At 42.9% G+C, this 22,201-nt stretch overlaps 1 protein-coding gene across 1 annotated transcript in view; it reads left to right on the top strand.

Annotated features, from left to right (window-relative positions):
* The first annotated feature begins 5,472 nt into the window (after positions 1–5,472).
* LOC126350317 (uncharacterized) overlaps positions 5,473–22,201 on the top strand; it is a 235,314-nt gene continuing 218,585 nt past the window's right edge. The window contains exons 1-2 of the mRNA XM_050002508.1: positions 5,473–5,537; positions 6,112–6,448. Of these exons, the coding sequence (XP_049858465.1) occupies positions 5,473–5,537; positions 6,112–6,448 (402 nt within the window). The remainder of the gene's footprint in view (positions 5,538–6,111; positions 6,449–22,201) is intronic.

Here is a 22,201-nt window from a genome sequence, read left to right as displayed (position 1 = left end):
TGAAAGATTACGCCCAGCATTTTCTTGGAGTGACTCAAATAAATCACGGAAAATGTTCAGTAAAAGCCTCTCGCTGAACATTCCTCTTGAATGTTATTCTGGCGTCTCGTTCCACTGCGCCAGCCCGCTAGGGTGCAGATATTGATCCCAAGCCGGGGACAGCGTCCCTCAATTAGCGCCCAGAAATCAGATGTTTCATTCCCAAGCTATAGGACGAACAGCGCGTGACACGAGCGCAACAATGCTCTAGCGACATCGCGAGTAGAAGCGCGGGCAGGCTGTGTTATCGCAGGAGAAGGCGCATCATTTATGGCGCATCGTCAGTTTTTGTCTCAAAGAAGTTTGTTGGCCGCAAAGGCTGCGAACTAATGCTGCTGAAGGGAAACTTTACTCGGGTAAGCGACCCACCCCCTCCTCGAGCGACCCACGGTCTGCCACCGAAATCGTCGCCACCGCGTGGAAAACTCGTGGCGCGCAAAAAGCCGTGCCGCAGTGCGCAGGCGGGCGCGCATGCGCAGAGCGCGCGCGGTCCGCTGGGAGACGGAGCCGCCTCGACCAACTTTGCGCCACGGCGGCGGCGGCGCCGACCAAATTTTCGAGGGAACTCGCAATTACCGGCAGCTGCCAGGGGGAAGACCGGCTCTCCGGCGGGAGTGCCGCGGACGGGGGAAAGAAAAAACTTCCAACTTGTGTTTAGAGTTTTCCTCGTGTAATTTATCTTGCGCAGGGAAAGGGATAATCTTTACTGAAATGGATGTCGGGAGGGAGGGAGGGAGGGGGGGGGGGGGCGCTTTTCGCGGCTGGTGGGAGGTGCCGGGGACGGGGCTGAAGCGGGCGGCGTCCTGTCTATCGCCAACTTCAGAACTTCCACACATATTTTACTTCACGCCTGTTTAGAAAGGCGAGGGAAGGCCCAGGCCGCGCGCCGCGCGCGCCAGCTGCTGCGGAGGGGATAAGAATGAAACAGAGCGCGCGCAAATCGCATTTGTCCCCCCCGCTTCCTTCTGTTTGGTTTAATTACGCGTCTCCTTAACAGGTGGGAGCAGCAGTCGCTCCGAATATTAATTGCGGGAGGGACAGCAACTTTCTGTTCCTCCCCCCCCCCCCCCCCCCCCCCGACGTACTTACTTTGCGAATCGATTGTTGTGATTATGTTGCAGCAAGGACAGTACACGGTTGTTCTTGTCGGTGTGACAGTGCTGGTTTCACGGTCAGATGGCGATACCTCGTTTTCAAATTTCATTATAAGTACTATTCTACTGTTTTATGGGTATCTTGTAATAAACAGTCGACTTCTGCAACTCAAAGTGTGAATCCTATAGTACCTGGAACTAAAGTAGAAACCTCTTACTTAGCTGCTGTTTCTTTTCGCAAAGGTACCTACGACTGCCTCCAATACATACAATCAGGAATTAATAATAAGTATTTACGACGTAACAAGAGTTCACTGATAAGCCCTAGTCCATATATTTGCGTCAATAAAACGAGTAAGGCTCTGAGCACTATGGCACTTAACATCTGAGGTCATCACTCCGCTAGAACTTAGAACTACTTAAACCTAACTAACCTAAAGACATCACACACATCCATGCTCGAGGCAGGATTAGAACCTGCGACCGTGGCAGTCCTGCGGTTCCGAACTGCTGCGCCTAGAACCACACGGCCACCGCGGCCGGCTTCAACATTACATTCTTAGAAGTTTCTTCCTGATATAATGGCCGGTGTTTGATACTAGCAGACTTCTCTTGCTGATTTTCTTTTCACGTCGTCCTTGATTCGTGCATCAAGCGTTGTTTTGGCCAGGATAACACAATCCCGTTAGCTGAGTCTATTTCGCGGTCCCCATTTCTGCTATTCCTCATTACTTTCGTCTGTTTTCGGTGTACTCCCAGCACATATTATGTATTGACTACATTGTTCATTGCTCCCAACAGGCCCTTCCTGTTCTTCACTTTCACTGAGGATACCAATGTGGACATCGATTCTTATCACTGATACCTCTCAGCATCCTTTTATTTCTGCCGTTGCTTCTTCGCTGTGTAGATTGAACAAAACACTACAGCCTTGTCTTACATCCTTCGTAATGTGACCACTTCGTTCTTGCACGTAAATTGTCTGTCCTTCCTTAAACCCTCTGACTATTTTTCTCAGAATTTCGAATATCATGCATCGTTTTACATAGTCAACTCTTTTCCAAGTCGACAAATCCTATGAATATGTGCCGTTTTTCCTAACTATTCCTTTCATTATCGATTTGAACATCATAACTGGCGCTATGGTGACCTCACCTTTCCGAAAAACGGACCTGATCGTCATCTAACAGATCTTAAATGTTATTTCATTATTAGTTAAATGTATAAGGGTAACTGAGACTATTTTCACCATTCTGATTCTTACATTTTATGTCCGTTGTTTTCTGACTGGCTCCTGAACGTGAGAGGATAATAATGAAAAATCGGAGACCAAAAGAGGCCAGATAACCGTACTTTCGAGAAGTTATACAGGCAGTTTATTTTAAAGAGCAGATTTTCTTATTTGTGATAGTCGGTAGTAGGGTGTACGTTTAGACATATAAAACAGCATAAAAAATGTATTAAAATACGTCAGAACTCGAATTGGTATGTCAAGCGCAAATCATTTCAGTGGAAACATTTACTAATCATCTAGTTTCTGGCGACTTGAAACTAACTCGCCAGCTGTTGCGTTGCACCGTGTGTAATCACTGCATAATTTACTATAACTAAGCGTTATGTTTTATTGTGCATGCACAGTTTCCATCAGCTGCCATTCTATAATAAAATCACTTGTATTATTTCGGCGTATTGGGTAATGCGTTAACGCAAATTGGCAAATACCTATATTACGAAGTTGCTACTAGGAACATACGAAAGATTTCCAGTTCCGCTGGCCATTACATCAACTATGTCGTGTCAGCCCTTTGCAGCTCATGTGTATCCTCCTTGTGAAATGCACACAGTACGAAGCATCTAAACGTACATTTTGGACGCAGATTTCAGATATGCAAAGATTTTTTTTACTAATTTACTGCCCACATCATTGTGACTATAGATTGTAAGACCTGAAAATGCGGGGAAAAATACAATGAAATAGTATTACGTCTATTACAGGCAGCATCTGTTTAACTTCAATTTATCCGTTACCATCAGTCGAACAGTACTTATTAACTGACTTATAAATAAACCGGAAACTTAGGTATTGTTGTTTTGTGTTGATGTTTTTATTCTGCTCCTAGGAGTCGAAACTAAATTCCTGAGTGTCTACCCTGTCCGTTCACCCGTGCCATAAGCGAAGAATAGAGTGACCTTAAACTAAGATAGAGTTAGTGTGCTGTAGAATCTACCCATTCTTCCACTCGAAGAAGGGGATCATACAGTACATTTAAATTGGCAGTCAGCGAACTTGTGTAGTAAATAAGGCTATTATGATATTTTATGTACTTACCTATAGAATGTCAGGCATCCAAATGTAGCTTTCGCTATTGCAGTGATCTGGAGGGCATGGTCGTGGTCGACGCAATGGTCCATCATATCCATCCGGTCGTAGGGAAGCCTACACTTTCACGCAGAAAGCTTACAAGCTCGCAAGAACTGTATAACAAGGTACGTATCATCGAACTTATGTTACTACCAGTATGGTTAATTAATTTAATACCGAAGACACTAATCACACAGCTTATCGTGAAATTGAAGGAAACAGTCCGATGGAGGCTTAAGATGTCCAAGACTGAACTGGAGTAATGTCAGTAAACTGCAGACACGCTGATACGGTGTGAACTGCGAAGCACTATGTACCAGCGTCAAAAGAACGAGTCATAAACATATTTCAGGGTTTTCTTCTCTCTTTATCATATTTTTGCGACAGTCTGCCGTTGGCAGTACAATAAGAGAAAGCGTCACATATTTCTTTTAAAAATGCCGACTGAAATCCTAAAAATACAACTAGATCATCATTACTGTTAGGCGGTCTCCATTGTCTTTTTTTGAGATACCCAATGTACTCAAAGAATACCCGATATTTTATATTAAGATTTAATGCTTTGTGTGAGTTAAGTTTTGATGTATACAAGGAGTAAACCACAACGGTTTACAACGTGTTATAGTGGTGTAGGTGAAGTCTAATCGAGTTGATCAGTCACATTATGTCTACATTTCTGCCGGCCGAAGTAGCCGAGTGGTTCTAGGCGCTCCACTGTCGAATCGCGCGACCGCTGTGGTCGCAGGTTCGAATCATGCCTCGGGCATGGATGTGTGTGATGTCCTTAGGTTAGTTAGGTTTAAGTAGTTAGAAGTTCTAGGGGACTGATGACCTCAGAAGTTAAGTCCCATAGTACTCAGAGCCATTTGAATCATATCTACATTTGTAAAACGTATGACTTTTGGTAGGATATAATGGGAGTTTTGAAGCTACAATATGAAACAGGGTAAATAAGGAACTGAATAAATGTGTGATTGTTGCCTAGCAGGCATGCGTAATTTCAGTACGTAGTTGCGATGTGTATTTGAATTGCACGTGTAACGCTGTGAACTGACAGAGCTGTCCCTCCTCTCTGGAAAAAAATAATCTGCGCGTACCGACTCTCGTCCTACCCACACCAAGGCTGACATTCAGACTCATATTGGAAAAAGGTAGAACGTATATACTAGTAGCAAACGAACCCAGAGACATTTATCAAGAAATCTGAAAAGTATTTTGTCATTACTACTGTGTTTTTACGATGTACCCTGCTAAAAACGCAGGCACTGCACAAAGGTAGCTCATACCAAGACAAAGCCGCGGCAGTAGTCGAAAGTCTGTCAGTGGGCGTGAATCGCAGTAATTGTGCGAGTACGTGACATAGACACACGGTGATACATGGAAGTTTGAGCCGCTCCTGGAGGTCTGCTCGGATTCCCACGTAAAGCTGGGGACCAGGGTTCGAGTCGTGGTATATTGTGCAGCTAGATACTGATCATATTCGCAACTGCGAATACATTTCTTATACTTCCTCAACCCCCGCCCCCCCCCCCCCCTCCCACGTTCCTAACCCCCACCGACGTCTCACCAGGACATATCATGTGTACGATCTTGCATCACATGCTGGCAATCAGCTGACGCGGCGTAAAAACTGGGTCAGTGGGCCAGCCGTTCTGTGCGATGTCCCCCAGACAGGGACTGCGGCGTCGTGTCGCTTTGAGCACTTGCGCGGCGCTACGGTGGGAGGCTGCTAGGTGTGGTAAGAAGCGTGGCCCGTGGCGCGCCTCTGATTAATCCATTTCCGTTTAATTATCCGCGGCCAGCGACGGCTGTTTTGCCGGCGGAACACTTGGCTGTCATTAGCAAGATGCGCCGCCTTGAGCCCGGCGTTTCTTACCGGCCTTCCCTCCCACCGGACCGCATTTCGCGCCGCGCTGTAAATCAAGTTTTAGCACTACATTACTGCGAAGCAGGAGGAAGGAAGTCTGGCGAGCGCGAATGCACAATGGGAAGAAGGCGGCGGCGGCGGCGGCGGTGGTGGTGGAGGAGGACGTGGCAACAGCGCCGGGCGGATTTTGCTGGTCTAAGAAATATTCACTCCCCCCATTTCTCCTGGTTATACCTCCATCGCACGCCCTCGCACCGATAAAATTTTCTTGCGGGAGAACTGTCATCTCCTCCTTCTTCTTCTTTTCCTCCTTTTGTTTTATAATACGCGCTCGCGTCTTGGCGTCGCGTAGGTGGCGAGCGAAGGGGTAGCGGCGGCTGCCGAAACGCTATGCAACGCTCGCCGCCATTGGCCGGCTGGCCGGCGGGTGGGCGTAGCCGGCGCAGTTCGAGGGACAGAGGAGGGGAAATTGCGTCACTGGCAGCTCTCCGGGCTGCCTCTAAAAATTCCCCCTCCCTCCCGCGGCCAACAGCCAGAATTCCCCCCCACGCGCTCGAAAAATCTCCCCTTTTTCTCCCCGATCCCCACCCCGCGTGGAGCGCTCCACGCTGCCGTAATGGCAGGACATGGCGAGGAGATAAAATTGAAAAAAAAGGGGCGAAAAATTGGCGAAACAGAGGGAAAAAGGAAAAAGGCGCGTAAAAACTTGCGCATTGAAGGTATCGGCGGCGGCGTTTTTACGCACCCAGTCGGGCGGCGGAGCGCGCGCCGTCCCGTGCGCCGGTGGCGCCCGCTTTTTCCACCCCTTTTTTCCGGCGGCAGGTGTGGGCGGCCCGACTGGAGGGCGGCCGCGGGGGTGTGGGGGCGGCGCGGGGGTGCCCGGCGCGCCGCCGCGCGGCTGAAAAATGTAAAAAGCTCCGTCGAGCCGCGGCCGCCGTCCGAAGCGCAAGCCACCAGGGAATGAGGCGCCGTCTCCCGCTTTTTGAAAAGCGCACGGCCAGCGCACCGCACTGCGGCCGTTTCTTCCGCATTCGGCGCGGCCTGACGTCGCCGGAGAGCCGGCCTCCGCGGCGCGACTCCCGCAAGGTAAGCCACGACGTGCGCGCCGCCAGCCCGTGCTCCAGAGCCGGGGCCGCTTCGCCCCGTAGCTGCCGTAGTCCGCCCGCTGCGACCGACGTCTTGCTCCGCGGCCCTGCGCTCTCCTTAGTCGCGAGACGCCGCAGCCCCGCAGGGCGAGGCAAGATGGCCGCCGTCTGCAGCGGGCAGTGTCTTGGATCGATACGGCGCGCCCGGCCGGCTCCCCCTTGCGGAAATGCGAAGGAGAGGCGCAAGGCGAGGCAAGGAAATGCGAGCGCTGCCGAGGTGGCGGGCCTTCTTCTTCTCCATCTGCAGATTTGTGCCGTAAGGGGGTGCCGGGAGAGGGGAGGGAGGGGCGGGGGGAGGCAGGCGTCGGTATTGATCCGCACGTCGTCACACTTGGGAGGAAGAGGGCGGAAGGGAGTGGGAGGGGGGGGGGGGGGGAGTCTTTTCTTGGTAACCCCGCCATGACACTTCTTGGAGGAAGCTGTGTACATCGATCCCTTGCATTCATATTTAGCAACGTTACAACTTACGAGGCTTTCTCTCCGCAACTAACCAACTTCCTTATTTTTCTTGAGACTCTGAGAATTTCTCAATTTGCAAAGTCTTGCTTACATACGGAATTTATTTCGCTTATAGGTGCAGGTAATCTTCTTTCTGTTTATTCACCGATTTAATTCCGTATTCACTTCACATTCTGTCCACGTCATGTTATCCTGGAAGATCTCTACACTGTCGTATTGATGCGTGTTTCTTTTTTCGTGAGCCTTTTTGCTTTCCGTAAATGGCGAGACTATCACTTCCGCTCATATTTCTTTCCTTTCCCGAAACACGTATTTTAAGTTCATTTTCAGTAGTCCTCCAGATACTGCAGTTCTTTTCTGTGATTGCAAGGAAAATTTATCTTCAAATTTCTTATTATTTATTATATCCTATTTGTTGTTCTTTCTTATTAGTTACTCCTTATTAATTTTTTCTAAACTTGTTCATGGACTAAATGCATAATTTTCATTTATTTGCTGACTTGTGTGTAAATTGGTTACATATATACATACACCTTGTTAGGATTTTCGGTGCCACATGATATTTTTGTGTTAAATATTTTCTTCTTAAATATAGAATTATTTAGAATGTTGCAATTATATGCCTTGCAACGATGCAATTCTGTCCCTATGCTTACGGAAACGATTTTTGGTCGCTACAACGGCAATTACATTCGTGTACTCAGGGTTTATTTTTAGTAAAACAGTATTTCTATCGCTCAAAGATTACTTGTGGAATTACATAAAGTTAGGATTTTAAGTATTTTAAAATGTAAACATCTCCAGCGCATTTTCATCAATATTTTTACCTTCACACAGTACCACAGCTATGTATTTTTACAATAATTAACAGATGGCAACGCAGCTAACCAAACGTAATCTAATTTGCCCTTAGTTCCTCTGCTGGGCTCTTTATTTGTTTACGATTTTTTTCTTAAAGTTAAATAACGCAAATCGGAATTTTAGATATAGGTTCCATATTCTCGCTACCACTTTATTGTTGAAAGATACCTCTACATCTTGTAAGAATGTGAACGAGAGTGGCACACATCTTTGACCTGTTCCAAATCTCCAACTAAAGTAATCTGATACCTCAAAAGAACAGCAGAAACGCATTCAATTCTAGTTGAGTTTTCGTTGCTACTCGTGTAACTGACAAGTTGTGAGTGCCTTGCAACGTTGTACCATGTGGTGTAAGAGGCGTAGGGATATGTAAATAGAACAGTCATAAATATTTCGCTTTAGGCGCATTTTAGCGACATCAATTTTTTTCTCTGTAAAATGGGAGCATGTTCTGTCTATTATTTATTGATTAAATTTCTTAGAGAAGAAATAAGCTTTTCGCGTACCTTATGAGAAAATAACTAACTATTCGGGTACTCTCGATAAGAAGTGCAAGACACGGCCACTGCGGAAACCGGTATATCTGGTCTGCTACCGGAACAGGATTCTCACTCGCATTTCCCTTTACGGCCTGTGGCGCTCAATCCGTTACTAAATATACTTTACAAAGTATTGCCAGCCATACAAATTTTCCACTGCTAAAATACTAACTTAAATGTTCTTACTTAAGAATAAGATGTGAAAATGAAGAGTTATTCATGGGGGGAGCGCTGCCTACGCAGTTGTGTGTGTCTGTGTGTATACATGTGGGCACCTTACTGCGCATGCGCCGTAGCTGCGTAGTGCGATGCGCATGCGTGGCATCTGTTTTTAATTGTGTGCTATCCTTTCTTCCCAGTTTTTCACCAATTTCAGAAAGAAGAAACTGCTCTTCACACAAAAGACATTCTTTTTCAGGACAGAAGTAATTAAGACACCGTAAAGCTCACTCATTAACATGTGCAGACATAAACATACCTCACATCTTCTCATCATTTAAGTCTATTCTTTGATAGCTGAGCCATTACGGAAGCACCACTCAGAAATAGAACTGTACAGAACTCGCACCTTCCTTTTTAGGGGATTTCTTGTAGCGTTAAAAAATATAGCAACTTGACCAATATCCCCATTAAACTAACCAGATTTGGGAGGTCTGCGTTTTTCGAAATCCACTGTAAGTGAGTCCCAGAAAGGTTTCATTGTACTGATCGCAGCCCCTGCCGCCCTTTTCTAATCCGGGCTTGTGGTCGGTTTTATAATGATCTCGTTGGCGATGAGAAGTCCAAAACTGATTTTTTTTTCGCCTTCGGACATCCTGTTGCGCAATAAAGCGAAGCTATCCGTTACAAATTTCTGAGACCATTTCTCAGTGAAGTGAAACTTTGGGAAGTATGTAAAGAGAATGCTTATGCAACGGAGAAGGGCAAAGCTGGACCTTACCAAACGGGTTCTGAGCATGCGCACAACAGCATGACACTATCGGCAGACTGGTTGGGGGCAGTAAGCTACAGGTAGTTCCACTACTGCTTTTCCTGAGTGAATGAAGGCTCCCTCAGTGACGTAACATGTGTGGAAAGCTTCAACTAACCTGCACCGAACCGAACCACTACTTCGTTCTCCCCACTTGGGTGAAGGAACTGTTAATGTAAATGCTTCAAGAAGTCAGTTTTTCATGGTGATACTGAAATCAGAAGATCGAAATGCCCCTCCTGTTACATCGAAGAATGAAAGCGATCTGGTTTTAAAAATATTTCCAAACGACTCTGTCCAAAATTGCAGGACGATTTCTGTTTTGGTCTTATTTTCAATCTCTTCCACCACATCGACTGGCTTAGAAGGAAATTTATCAAATTACCTGCCATGCGTGTCTGATTACTAGGAATAACCTGACAGTCAGACGAGATCCATTTATCGAATGACACTGGATATACAGTTTATTTGAATTTTTATGCACTGTGCGCATTATTATTCCAAGTACTGCATCGCTCGTCTGTCTGTCTCCTTTTTAGACTAAGAGACTTCGGATTAGAAGCTGAGGTCAACGAAAGGTGTAGGCACACTCGGTCCGCATATTTTAAAACAGTCAACGACTCAGCATCGTAACTTTCATATTGTATGACACACCATCGGTATCTTCCTCAGGACGCCTTTGTCATTCGCTTCGCACCTGGCGGTTTATAGGCTGTATTCCAGACACATAAAAGTGAAATTTCTGTGATTTATTTGGGTCTTAACCCCTGAAAGCCTGAATTATACTGTTTCAACATTCTGTGACCATGGCAAGGCAGTGGATAAACCACCAAATTGGGAATGGCCAGGAACTGAATCCCAACTCCACGCTGGTTATCCAGAACTAGATTGTCTGTCGTTTCCTAAAATCACTGAGAGTATGCTGCGACAAAAGCCTCTTTCTTTTACAGATTACCTACATTACCCCTCTGTTACTGGCACTGCGGATGGGGTATTCTACTCTACCAACTACATCTATTACTAGAATTGGGAGTTTTAAGATATTAGCTTGACAATTAAATAGAGAGGTCGGGTATAAAGAGAAAAAAAATCTTCAGTCAGAATGAGTATAAACCTGGAGCACCATGCAAAAAAAAAAAAAAAAAACTGCAAGTTCCATCTCGTCAGTGCAGCAATAATTTGAGATACAAAGCAGCCAACGCGAACATATGAGAGACCTAGCTCAAAAATAAGCAGTAAAATGTAAAGTGCCTACACAATGAGCTGTGTAGCCAATTAATCAGATTATCGTACCGTCTCAGGCAGTAAATAAAGAATATCGAAGACACTTTAATAATGGGAGTCGTTGCTTGGCTGCAATCAGTCACAATATTCTGCATTGTGAAGTTATGAAACAACTGATTGGTACACATATAAAATACGCAACAGAACTTACATCAGCAACAGAAAAATTATGAGTGAATGGTTTGCAGTTGCTTTTCAGCTTTCGTATCTGACGTGAAAATCTGTTATCGTAGCTTAATATGTTTGTAGTAAGATTTTATTAGCTGCTTTCTTCATTCCTTTTAGATCACAACTTCTATGGGATGGTGAAAGAAGCACCAAAAAGAATCTACGCTGAGTTAATCAAACTTTCTTTTGATTTCTCTCTACGGAAAAGCCTAGATTCGCAAATGAAAATAAGAATTAACCCTTGAATCACATTGATTTCTCGGAGTCTGGAACAATCAGATTGACTGTTGTCTAGTTAGTGGAATGGTCTGTAAAGCAGCAATAGCAGAAATGGAGGAATCCAACACAGACCCGGCTGGATGCCAAGTATGAAAAAGATTCTGATCTAATCCATGCTCTGAATCAGCTACCCGAGCCAGATTTGCTAGGGTTCTTTCGACGTTTTATATATTCATATTAGGTTGATACCCTTTTCATGCCTCACGAACATAGTTTGCGAACAATTAAAATGATCTAAATAGAGGATATCGTAGATGAAGGCAACGTCCATGTTCAGTGTTGGTCAGTGGGATAATTAGTGAGGAATAACATTCGAATACAGAAGACATTGTCACAGTTAAAGGTAACCAACAATATCGAATTAAAGCGGACGCCGTTAAGTAACAAACACATAGGTAAAATGAAAGGTGTTTGGACATGTTAGGTAGGGTTGTCTTCACATTACAACTTACGGCTTTTTCTCGACCTCTCTACTATACTGATATAGCTACTGCTTAAAACATTGTTACACAGTTATTGAAATTTTCGAGCAACCAGCAAAAGTATGTGTGTAGCTTGCTAAGCATCTCACTACTAAAACCAAATCAGCCAATAACAAACAACATTACACCATTAACAAACCTTCTGAAAATTTGTTTTTTCATACTTCCTCTCAGTGACATTTATATCAACCAAAACATTGAGTCAATAATATATTTTGGGAATAAAATTTCTTCTTTTCACTGCTTTATTGAATGGGTGGCATTGTAAACAGCAACCATAGCAGCGACAGAGGTTTACAAGCTGTGAAATATATATACCTGCAGATATTCCACTGTGCATTAAATATCATCTGTATGCTAATAAATATTTATTTACCCGCAATGTTTCAATTGATAGCAATGGTGACTTTTCTTTACAGATTTAAATGCAAGTATCTGCACATAAACTGCTACCATTGATCCGAGTATTTAATTTCTTTTGGATAACCTAATTCTGTAAATATCTACTGGCTAATTTTCGATGGAAATCAATTGACTGGACTGAACTATTTAAAGTAAATAACTGAATATTTAAATAGTGAATTATTTGGTTGGAATAGTTTAGGCAAAACAGTTGATCTCCCACAGCAACTTATTCAGGGTATTTTTGTCTGAACTAAGTACTCCAGAAGAAAATAAATACTGAAAGCACAGATGACAGTATGTCTGTAGATGTTTACATTTGAATCTGTAAAGAAAATACACATTCTAGAAGACGCATTGTCCTATTCTGGAGCTGTAAAATGAGACCGAAAGCCTACAGTGCTGTTTCCAAGGATCGTAGCTAAATTTATTCATGAATCCTGAAGCTACTGGTGCGACGGACTAGTGCAATGTACAAAAAAGGCTTAAGACTAGCAATACTAGTCACAAACAGACCTTCGCAAAATTTTCAGGTATTATTACGTGACCCTTGGATCTACCCTTGTATCCTTTCAGCCGCTAGTGGAAGTAGTGAAACTGATACCCTTGGTCGCAATTTCTGTTGTTGTTTGGAACCTTACGGACAGCTTGAACTACCGCTTCCGTCGATTCTGTGACAATCTTGAACTCAGCGTTTCGTTTGTCTGCTCTATGGGCTGGATTACTGTGGATCGCTTTGAACATGTCTGGCGTGCTCTTCATTCAAGGTACAGTTAATGGATAGGCGGAGCATGCGAGGCAAGAACGCGAGGAGTTTGCAAGGTAGAAAAATACTTCAGTAAGGCTAACAAACAGTTATGTGAAGTACTCTACACACCTGACATCGGGTCACGTGTATTGGTGTAATGGGGAATGAACGTCCCTGTAAATAAGAAAAATAATTCAGAACTAAATGTTAGTTAACTGTAGAATGTGCGAGGGAGGATTTAGATTCACTCTTACTTGTTAAAGGTAGTGCCGCAATCATATCTTAAATTTCTAATGCATTACATATCTGCAAGACAGTCTCGATACCAATGGTAGCGGCGTACTCTCTGCCATGGAAATCTCAGCTATGTCTAATAAAATACACGCACATAAAGTCAGGATGAGACAGTCTCTGCATGAATATAAGTGTCACAGGCGAAGTAATTTTTCATTATCGTTCCATCAATTTCAGAGTGGCAGGTGTGAACAAAACTTCTTACATCAATGCCTTACACGTGTTTCCTCGAGGAGTTCTTGAAACAAAGTAATAGATCTAATGATTGCAAACGTGCCTGAACTAAAATCAATTTTTTTACAGGTATGATTCATGGTCTAAAAATCTAAAACACAATCACAGATCGCTAGTATTGAGCATAAAGTTGAGAAATGTAGAAAACATACCTGCTATCGAGGTTGAATAGACGATGGACAGCAACAAACAGCAAACAGTACTGCTACGATAGCAGAGAGAGTTGCATATAAACATTAAAGGAAATAACTGATGATAAATAAAAGCTGAATGAAGTCGAAGTGTGTGTAAGGACTGCAATTAGACAAACTTTAAAAGTATTCAGAAACAAGATCTTACCTCACGAGTTGTCAGAAATGCTAAAAAATGTCGGATGTGAGTAAAATCAGTGTGTGGACCGTAGTGGTCTATTCATGTTCGTGATGACACCAAAACCAAAGGTGATAAACTGAAGACAGATACATTATAGGTTATCATCCACGGCTGTTTCACAGAAAAAACACTAGCGTTTACGACCGTTGCTTGGATACGAAAATGAGTCTGGGACTGAAAAACAAAGGAAGCCCTTTGAATCTAATGGGATACCAGTCATATTAGGACCTACGTGTCGAATATGCGGCATCGAATATGCGGGTCAGCAGACACTACATCAATCAAAAATCTGTTGCACGTCGCTGGAGCAACTGGGTATCTGTTTGATTGTAATGCGCTTTGGTTTTCCCAGCATTTGAAAACTATCGCAAACAAATGCGCTGAACACAGGCCTAGGGAACTGTCGATCTGTTACAGAATTAAGGAACATATTTCGATAAATAAATCCCACGCCTGGGTTCCCGGGTACGATTCCCGGCGGGTCAGGGATTTTCTCTTCCTCGTGATGACTGGGTGTTGTGTGATGTCCTTAGGTTAGTTAGGTTTAAGTAGTTCTAAGTTCTAGGGGACTAATGACCATAGATGTCAAGTCCCATAGTACTCAGAGCTATTTGAACCAATATATTTCGAGCTCATGCATGAATACAGTTTTGGAGCCTGAAAAACTACTCTATGGGAACCAACATTCACTCACCAACTTCTGATGTAGTGACACAGTTTGCCACTTTCGGTTACGATACCACGAAGACCATAGCCAATAGTAATGTCTTTCTTGAATCTCCGGGGGATTTCGATACAGTTTCGGATAGATGTGCAGGAAACAAAATACGTGATTAGGCCAAATGTGAATAATTATGCGATTTAATTGAAGGCTTAGTAGCAGGCAGAAGTCAGAACACTTGGTAACGAGTAGGTATCGTCAGAAGCGAAAGAACGCCCTATGTACACTACCTGATCAAAAGTATCTGGACATCCCTATATAATGCGGAATTTACCACTGTATGTTACTAAAAGTGAACCCGCTAGTATAAAATATGCCGGGGAGTACTGGATTGTCAATAGAGAAGCAGTAACGAACAGCAGAATGGGTCGGTCACGAGAGCGTCAGAGGACTGTTCACTGGACGTCACCTGAGGGACAAATCTATCAGGGACATTTCAATCCTTCTACAGCTTTTCCAGTCAGCTGTTGGTTACATGAGTGAGAAACAGAAACGTGAGGAAACAATCACAGTTAAACCATGACCATGCGAACGTCATGTAGCGCTTATGATGGACAGGGACCGTCTAGCTTTGCGAAGGGTGGTAGAAATAGCCTGAAATCAGGGAAGGAATCACGAGTGAGTTCCATGGTGCTATCATCGATCCAGCTAGCACAATGACTGTGTCTAGGTGTTTAAAGGGGTGGGGTCAAATGGTCGAGCAGCGAATCAAAAGCCACGCATTTTTGTAGCCAGTGCTAAGCGAAGTTTGAGACGTTGAAACTAGCGGCGGCACTGAACAGTGGATGACTAAAAACGAGTGATTCAGAGTGATGAATCACGCTGTATCCTGTGGCGACTGTCACTCAAGGTAATCCAACGAGTTTGGCTTAAACGGACATAAAGAACCTATACGGTTTTTCTACACGATCGACGATCAATCACTGCGGTCAGTCACAAATGCTCAAATGTGTGTGAAATCTTATGGGAGTTAACTGCTAAGGTCATCAGTCCCTAAGGTTACACACTATTTAACCTAAATTATCCTAAGGATAAACACATACACCCATGCCCGAGGGAGGACTCGAACCTCCGCGGTCAAAAAAATGGTTCAAATGCCTCTGAGCACTATGGGACTTAACAGCTGTGGTCATCAGTCCCTTAGAACTTAGAACTACTTAAACCTAACTAACCTAAAGACATCACACACATCCATGCCCGAGGCAGGATTCGAACCTGCGACCGTAGCAGTCGCGCGGTTCCGGACTGCGCGCCTAGAGCCGCGAGACCACAGCGGCCGGCCCTCCGCGGTCAGTGACAGTCTTTGAGTATATATAAGTAGCTGTATGGATCGATACAGACTATATAATCAAAAGTATCTGGGCACCTGGCTGAAAATGATTTACACGTTAGTGGCGCCCTCTATCGGTAATGCTCGAATTCAATATGGTGTTGGCCACCCTTGGCCTTGATGACAGCTTCCACTCTCGCAGGCAAACGTTCAATCAGGACCTGGAAGGTTTCTTGGGGACTGGCAGACCAATCATCACGGAGTGCTACATTGAGGAGAGGTTTCGATGTCGGTCGGTGAGGCCTGGCACGAAGTCGGCGTTCCAAAACATTCCGAAGGTGTTCTGTAGGTTTCAGGGCAGGACTCTGTGCTGGCCAGTCCATTACGGGGATGTTATTGTCGTGTAACTGCTCCGCCACAGGCCGTGCATTATGAACAGGTGCTCGATCGTGTTGATAGATGCTGTCGCCATCGTCAAATTGCTCTTCAGCTGTGGGAAGCAAGAAGGTGCTTAAAACATCAGTGTAGACCTGTGCTGTGACAGTGCCACGAAAAACAACAAGGGGTGCAAGCCGCCTCCATGAAAAATACGACCACACCATAACACCACCGCCTCTGAATTTTACTGTCGGCACTACACACGATGATAGATGTCGTTCACCGGGCATTCGCCATAACCACACCCTGTCATCGGATCGCCGCATTGTGTACCGTGATTCGTCACTCCACACAGCGTTTTCCACTGTTCAATCGTCCAATGTTCACGCTCCTTACACTATGCGAGGCGTCGTTTGGCAGTTACCGCCGTGACATGTGGACGTTCGACCATGAAATCCAAGATTTGTCATCTCCCTCCTAACTGGCATAGTACTTGCAGTGAATCATGATGCACTTTGGAATTCCTGTGAGACGGTCTGGGTAGACGTCTGTCTAATACACATTACGACCCTCTTCAACTGTCGGCGGTCTCTGTCAGTCAACAGACGAGGTCGGCCTGTACGCTTTTGTGTTGTACGTGTCCCTTCACATTCCCACGTCACTATCACATCGGAAATAGTGAGTCTAGGGATGTTTATGAGTGTGGAAACCTCGCGTACAGACGTATGACACAAGTGGCACCCAATCACCTGATCACGTTCGAAGTCCGGGAGTTCCGCGGAGCGTCCCATTTGGTCTCTCATGATGTCTAATGACTACTGAGGTAGCTGATATGGAGTACCTGGCAATAGATGGGAGCACAATGTACTTATATTTTTGCGGGTGTCCGGATACTTTTGATCACATAGTGTAGGCCTGAGATAGAATAATATAACCGTGGGATGAGAGTACGTGCTTCATGACTGATAAACACAGCGATTATTATCTGGGGCGAGAAATACTTCATTGTATCACATCTTAGTGATTTTTGAAGATGATGTGACAAATAATTTTGACTTTGGCCAGCGACATAGGCAAATGCTACAATTCTTATGGTTAGTTGTTTCAGAAATTGAAATTTTGTTGAGGGAAAAGTGTGACTGTTATCGTTTGAGATTTTAGCCTTATAGTTTTGGTATTTACTGTTCCATAAAATTTAACCATTACGCTTGGTTTCTTTACCTTTCTAATTTCCACATGGAGCCCCATGCCAAGAAAGGAAGTAGTAATACTATGGTTGTGCTAAAGGAGTAGATATGTTTGAATTTAATATTGTCCTCAATTAGAAGATTGATAAATATCTACTTAGTAATTCAGAAATACAACTAAATGTAGAGATAGCATCTGTAAGTCATATAGTTGAGAAATGAGACTGAATAAAACCACAGATGGAAATACAACATTAAGAAATATCGGAAAAGTGTGTTTGTGGTTATTTCACACAACTACTTAGTGATTAATGGCATTCCTGTTTTCAAAACATGATATTGAAAAAGAACTGAATACCATCAGAACAAAAAATAAGATTCAAGATGAGGAAAGTTTTTGAAGCGCCTAATTACAAGAATGAGTAACGACGGGTTAGCTCTGAAAATCAGAAGCTATAATCTGAGAGTCAGTGTAATACAAGAATGAGCAATGATGATAACGACAAAAGTGTGCAAATGCCTGGACAAATAAAACAATCGATAGGTTGTTATACACAGATCTGCCTATAATCTAGCGAAGACGCTCACCTAGTATTTCATAAAGGCAGGAGTAAAACTGCGTCTGTGTGACGAAAATATATTCGCTCAAAAGCATAAAGAGAGATGTTCTATGGGCATCGTAAAAGAACGACACACCAAATTAAATTGTTTGGTTCAGTTGTCACTGCATCGAAGGGTAGGTTTAATGTTCCTTAGTTCATAGCACTTTAACTGCTCGAGAAGCAGAAAACAGAGATCGGCAGAAATAAGCCAGCCAAGTAATGGAGAAACTTACCAAAACCAAGATGATAAAGTGAATTATTGCATACCTCCAGTGGTATCTAAATCCAGGAACTATTGTGAATTTGTGGATATAAACATTTATATAATACAAGATTTCACTTCCACTGCGTTTTCCTGTAGGACTAACTAACTGTTGTTGTTGCCTGCAGAGGTGTAAATTGTTAAGGAGATAGTATATAGAGAATTCAAGTATTTTCACGCCGTACTTCATGCAAGATGACTGAAATAGTACGAAGCAGTCTAAGGAAAAAAGGCTTCTACATCAAAGCAAACAGACTGAATAGTTTATTCAAATGGTTCAAATGGCTCTGAGCACTATGGGACTTAACATCTGTGGTCATCAGTCCCCTAGAACTTAGAAGTAATTAAACCTAACTAACCTAAGGACATCACACACATCCATGCCCGAGGCAGAATTCGAACCTGCGACCTTAGCAGTCGCGCGGTTCCGGACTGAGCGCCTGAAGAATACTTTATTGGTTACCAATATTTCTTCCTTTTTTCTGTAGGAAGAACTTAGATATAAGGAGCGCGTCCCATCACTTCCTTGCACAATTCCGAGTATCATTGAAATGTCGAAATTTGGGCTATAGGCAGCACGGAACAAGGTAATGACTCAGTTGATTCAGTATCACACCAACACTTACTAACGAAACTACGATCATAAGGAGAGTCAAACAAAATTTGTTACTTGACTGAGGATTTCTTGGTACAGAGAACCTAGCACATTATCTGGAGGGTCATCGACAGATGAAGAAGCAGCTTTAGCCGGACCCCAGGGAAGTTTGCTGTTGATGGTGTACATCAACGAAGTGGCAACCAGTTGCATTAGACTCCGCAGATGATGCAGTTGTCAATAATGAAGTAGGGCTACTGACTGAAAGAAGCTGCACAAATATTCTTTAGGCTCTTGACACTGTTTCATGACGGTGTGAAGATTGGCTAGTGGCTTTAAATGTACAGAAATGCAAAACTATGCACCAAAAATAAGCAAAAGCGTAGTACCAATGACTAACCGGATCAATGTTGGAAACAGTCAAGTCATACAAAAAACTGGGTGTAATCTTCTATAGTGATCTGAAACGGAAGGATCACATACGCTAAGTTGTAGGTAGAGCAGATGGCAGACATCGATGTATTGGTAGGATACGGGGAAACAACGATTGGTATACAAGCGATATCGCTTACAAAATATTAGTGCGACCGATCGTATACTACTGGTCAATTGCGTGGGACTCGCATCAACTAGGGCTAACATCGGGGATTTAACGTAGACTGTACAAAGAATGGTGGCACAATTGGTCATAGTTCTGTTTGCCATGTGGGAGAGCATCACAGAAATAGTAGCAAATCTGCACTGGCAGATCTTGAGAACAGACACCAACTACCCCGGGAAAGTCTACTGTCGGAGTTTTCAAAACGAAATGAGGAATATAGAAATGTACTGCAATCTCCTATGCATTGGTCCCTACGGGACCAAGAGGAGAGGTTACAGCACTCACAGAGACATTTAACCACTCATTCTTTCCACATTCCTTACGCGAATGGAATTGGAATGAACCTTAAAACGCGGTATAATGGGAAGTACCCTCTGCCATGCACTTCACAATGATTTAAAGATTTCTAATGGCGACGTACAAGTATGGAAACAAGATTGTAATCACACCATCGCTCTTAAGAGGGTTGCATAGAAGATTTTGCTGAATTAGAATACTTGGTAGTAGCTTCTGCAAATACTATGGAATGTTCATTTGAAGACAGCTATATTATTTTAAGCATAAATTTTAATATTCTGTAGAACTTGTGGAAGGGAATGACATGTTTTTACTCGAAAGAGTAGTTACTCAGTCAATAAGTATACCTACCTTTAGATGTACCCAAAATTCAGACATGGCTAGGGCATTGGCAGGTTTATGATATTAATAACTAATATTCAACAATTGCAGAAAATATGTTGCAAATAATTGTTTTAAATTATTGTTTGTGAAATCTTAGGAATCGGGGCTTATTATGAAAACTTTTCTCTCTCTTAAAACGAGTAATTTCGGATATTTACATCTCAGATAATCTTGGTAGCACAAAACGATAAGGAAGTGGTTGCTGATAATTATCTACAACTTATACAAGAGTTATGCAACTTATACTACAGTTATAAGAGTCGAAAGAGATGAAAGGGAAGCCGCAGTTGAGAAGGAAGTGAGACAGGATTTAGTATCTCTCTGACACTATTCAATCTGCACATTAAGCAAGCTGTGAATGAAATAAAGGAGAAATTGGAAAGGGAATTAAAGTTCATGGAGAAGAAATAAAAACTTTAAGGTTTACCCTGACATCGTAATTCCTGCAGAGACGGCAGTGGGCTTGGGAGAGCAGTTTAACGTGATAGACATTGTCCTGAAAAGAGGTAAGATGCTTACTAACAAAAGTAAAAAAAGGGAAATGGAACGTATTCCAATTAAATCGGTCGATACTGATGGAATTAGGTTAGGAAACTAGACACTAAAAGTGGCTAATGAGTTTGGTAGCTGGGCCGAAGTTGAGAGAATACGTATAAAATACAAATTGCTGGTAGCAAGAAAGTATATCTGTAAAAGAGAAATTTGTTAACACTTAATATCAATTTGATTGTTTGGACCTCTTTTCAGGAGGTGTTTGTCTGGAGTGTAGGCTTGTATGGAAATGAAACATGGACGATAAACAGTTCAGCCAAGAAGAGAATAGAAGCATTTGAAATGTGATACTACAGTAGAGTGCTGGAGATTGGATGGGTGGATCGAATAACAACTGAATAGGTATTGAATCGAATTGGGGGAAAAAGAAATTTGGCTATAAGAAGGAATCGGAGTTTTAAATTTGGTATTGACAGGAAGTGACGAGTGTAAAAATTGAAGAGGGTTACCAAGACTTGGAATATTGTAAGTAGCTTCAATGGATGTAGGTAGAGATAGATACTCAGAGATGAAAGCCACAAAGACAACAGTTATTTCAGTTTACTGTCAGAATATGTAATACAGGTGACAGTATACTTAACCACTTTTGATGTTCATTTACTGTTTGTAAGACAATCACTGAACGCTGTAAAAGCTAAAATTCTCATCTTTATTAAATAATTGTAATGAAAAATAATTATTTTAATTGCTTCATTTCCACTATTTCTTCTTAAGAGAGACGATTTGTCTGTTTCGTTTCAGACAGTTGAAGACTGACAGAAAGCACATTCTTTGTACAACAACCGAAAAATTTTTGTAGGTCTCTTCGCTGGCGCACGTAGCTCACACGTCACAACGCTCTGGTACTGTGCAAGCAAGCTATGAAAACCGTTTCCGAAGCTCTTAAAGTTATAAACCATAACCGCTTTGAATTTCGTTTCCACACTGAGCAACAGACTTCAAGCTACATCTTTTCAAACGTATAGGTAAAAAATATTTCTAGAGTTCTTCTAAGAATGTCATTTCAATTTGTTCAAGTCTCTAATAGCAATTTCCACTCGACACTTCAGTAATTTATACTTGGCCAGAAATTACGTTGATCACGCTGCAATATACGTGGAAGTAGTTTTCAAACAGGGTACACCGCTGCAGTTGAACAAATAGTGAAATTGACGCCAGTTATGTTAACATGAACCGTGCTATTCTATATGCTCACTAAAATTCTTATTCGGTTGTTTCTATTAGTTACAGCGCATTTTATCAACTGTGAAGCATATGTCTTACAATGATATTGCTGCCATACGAATTAGAGACTGCTCTTTATATGATGTACTGTAGTACATTATGAACAATTCTGGGGATAATATCCTAGCCAACTACCCCACAATCCGACTGCATTCAAGTGTTTCCGATCTCATGGTACTTGGGAAGGGAAGCACCTACATTTGTCTGCAACCTGTCGCCTTCTTCAGACCTAAAATTATTACTGAAATTGCTTTAGTTTCCCACAACCCTCCGAAAAGTCTCGAAAACTGATAGTACCTTTCAGTCACATCAGTCCTTACGTTGTAAGTACTGGTTATCTGTTTCACTGTTGCCTCCATATTTCTGCCCGGAAAGGAACACTGTACTTATATTTTTTAGGTTGCTAAGTTCATACTCGCAGGATCTTTTCAAAACAGCTTCCAAGTATGTAAGAGATACAGGTACACTGCGTCTTTGTTTAATCATAATTCATCTAAAATCAGCACTCTCACACATACGCGATATTATT

Source organism: Schistocerca gregaria, chromosome 1 (genome assembly GCF_023897955.1).
Source record: "Schistocerca gregaria isolate iqSchGreg1 chromosome 1, iqSchGreg1.2, whole genome shotgun sequence".
Lineage (NCBI taxonomy): Eukaryota > Metazoa > Arthropoda > Insecta > Orthoptera > Acrididae > Schistocerca > Schistocerca gregaria.
The sequence above is the reverse complement of the archived record's forward strand: the minus strand, read 5'-3'. Positions and strand labels throughout refer to the sequence as shown.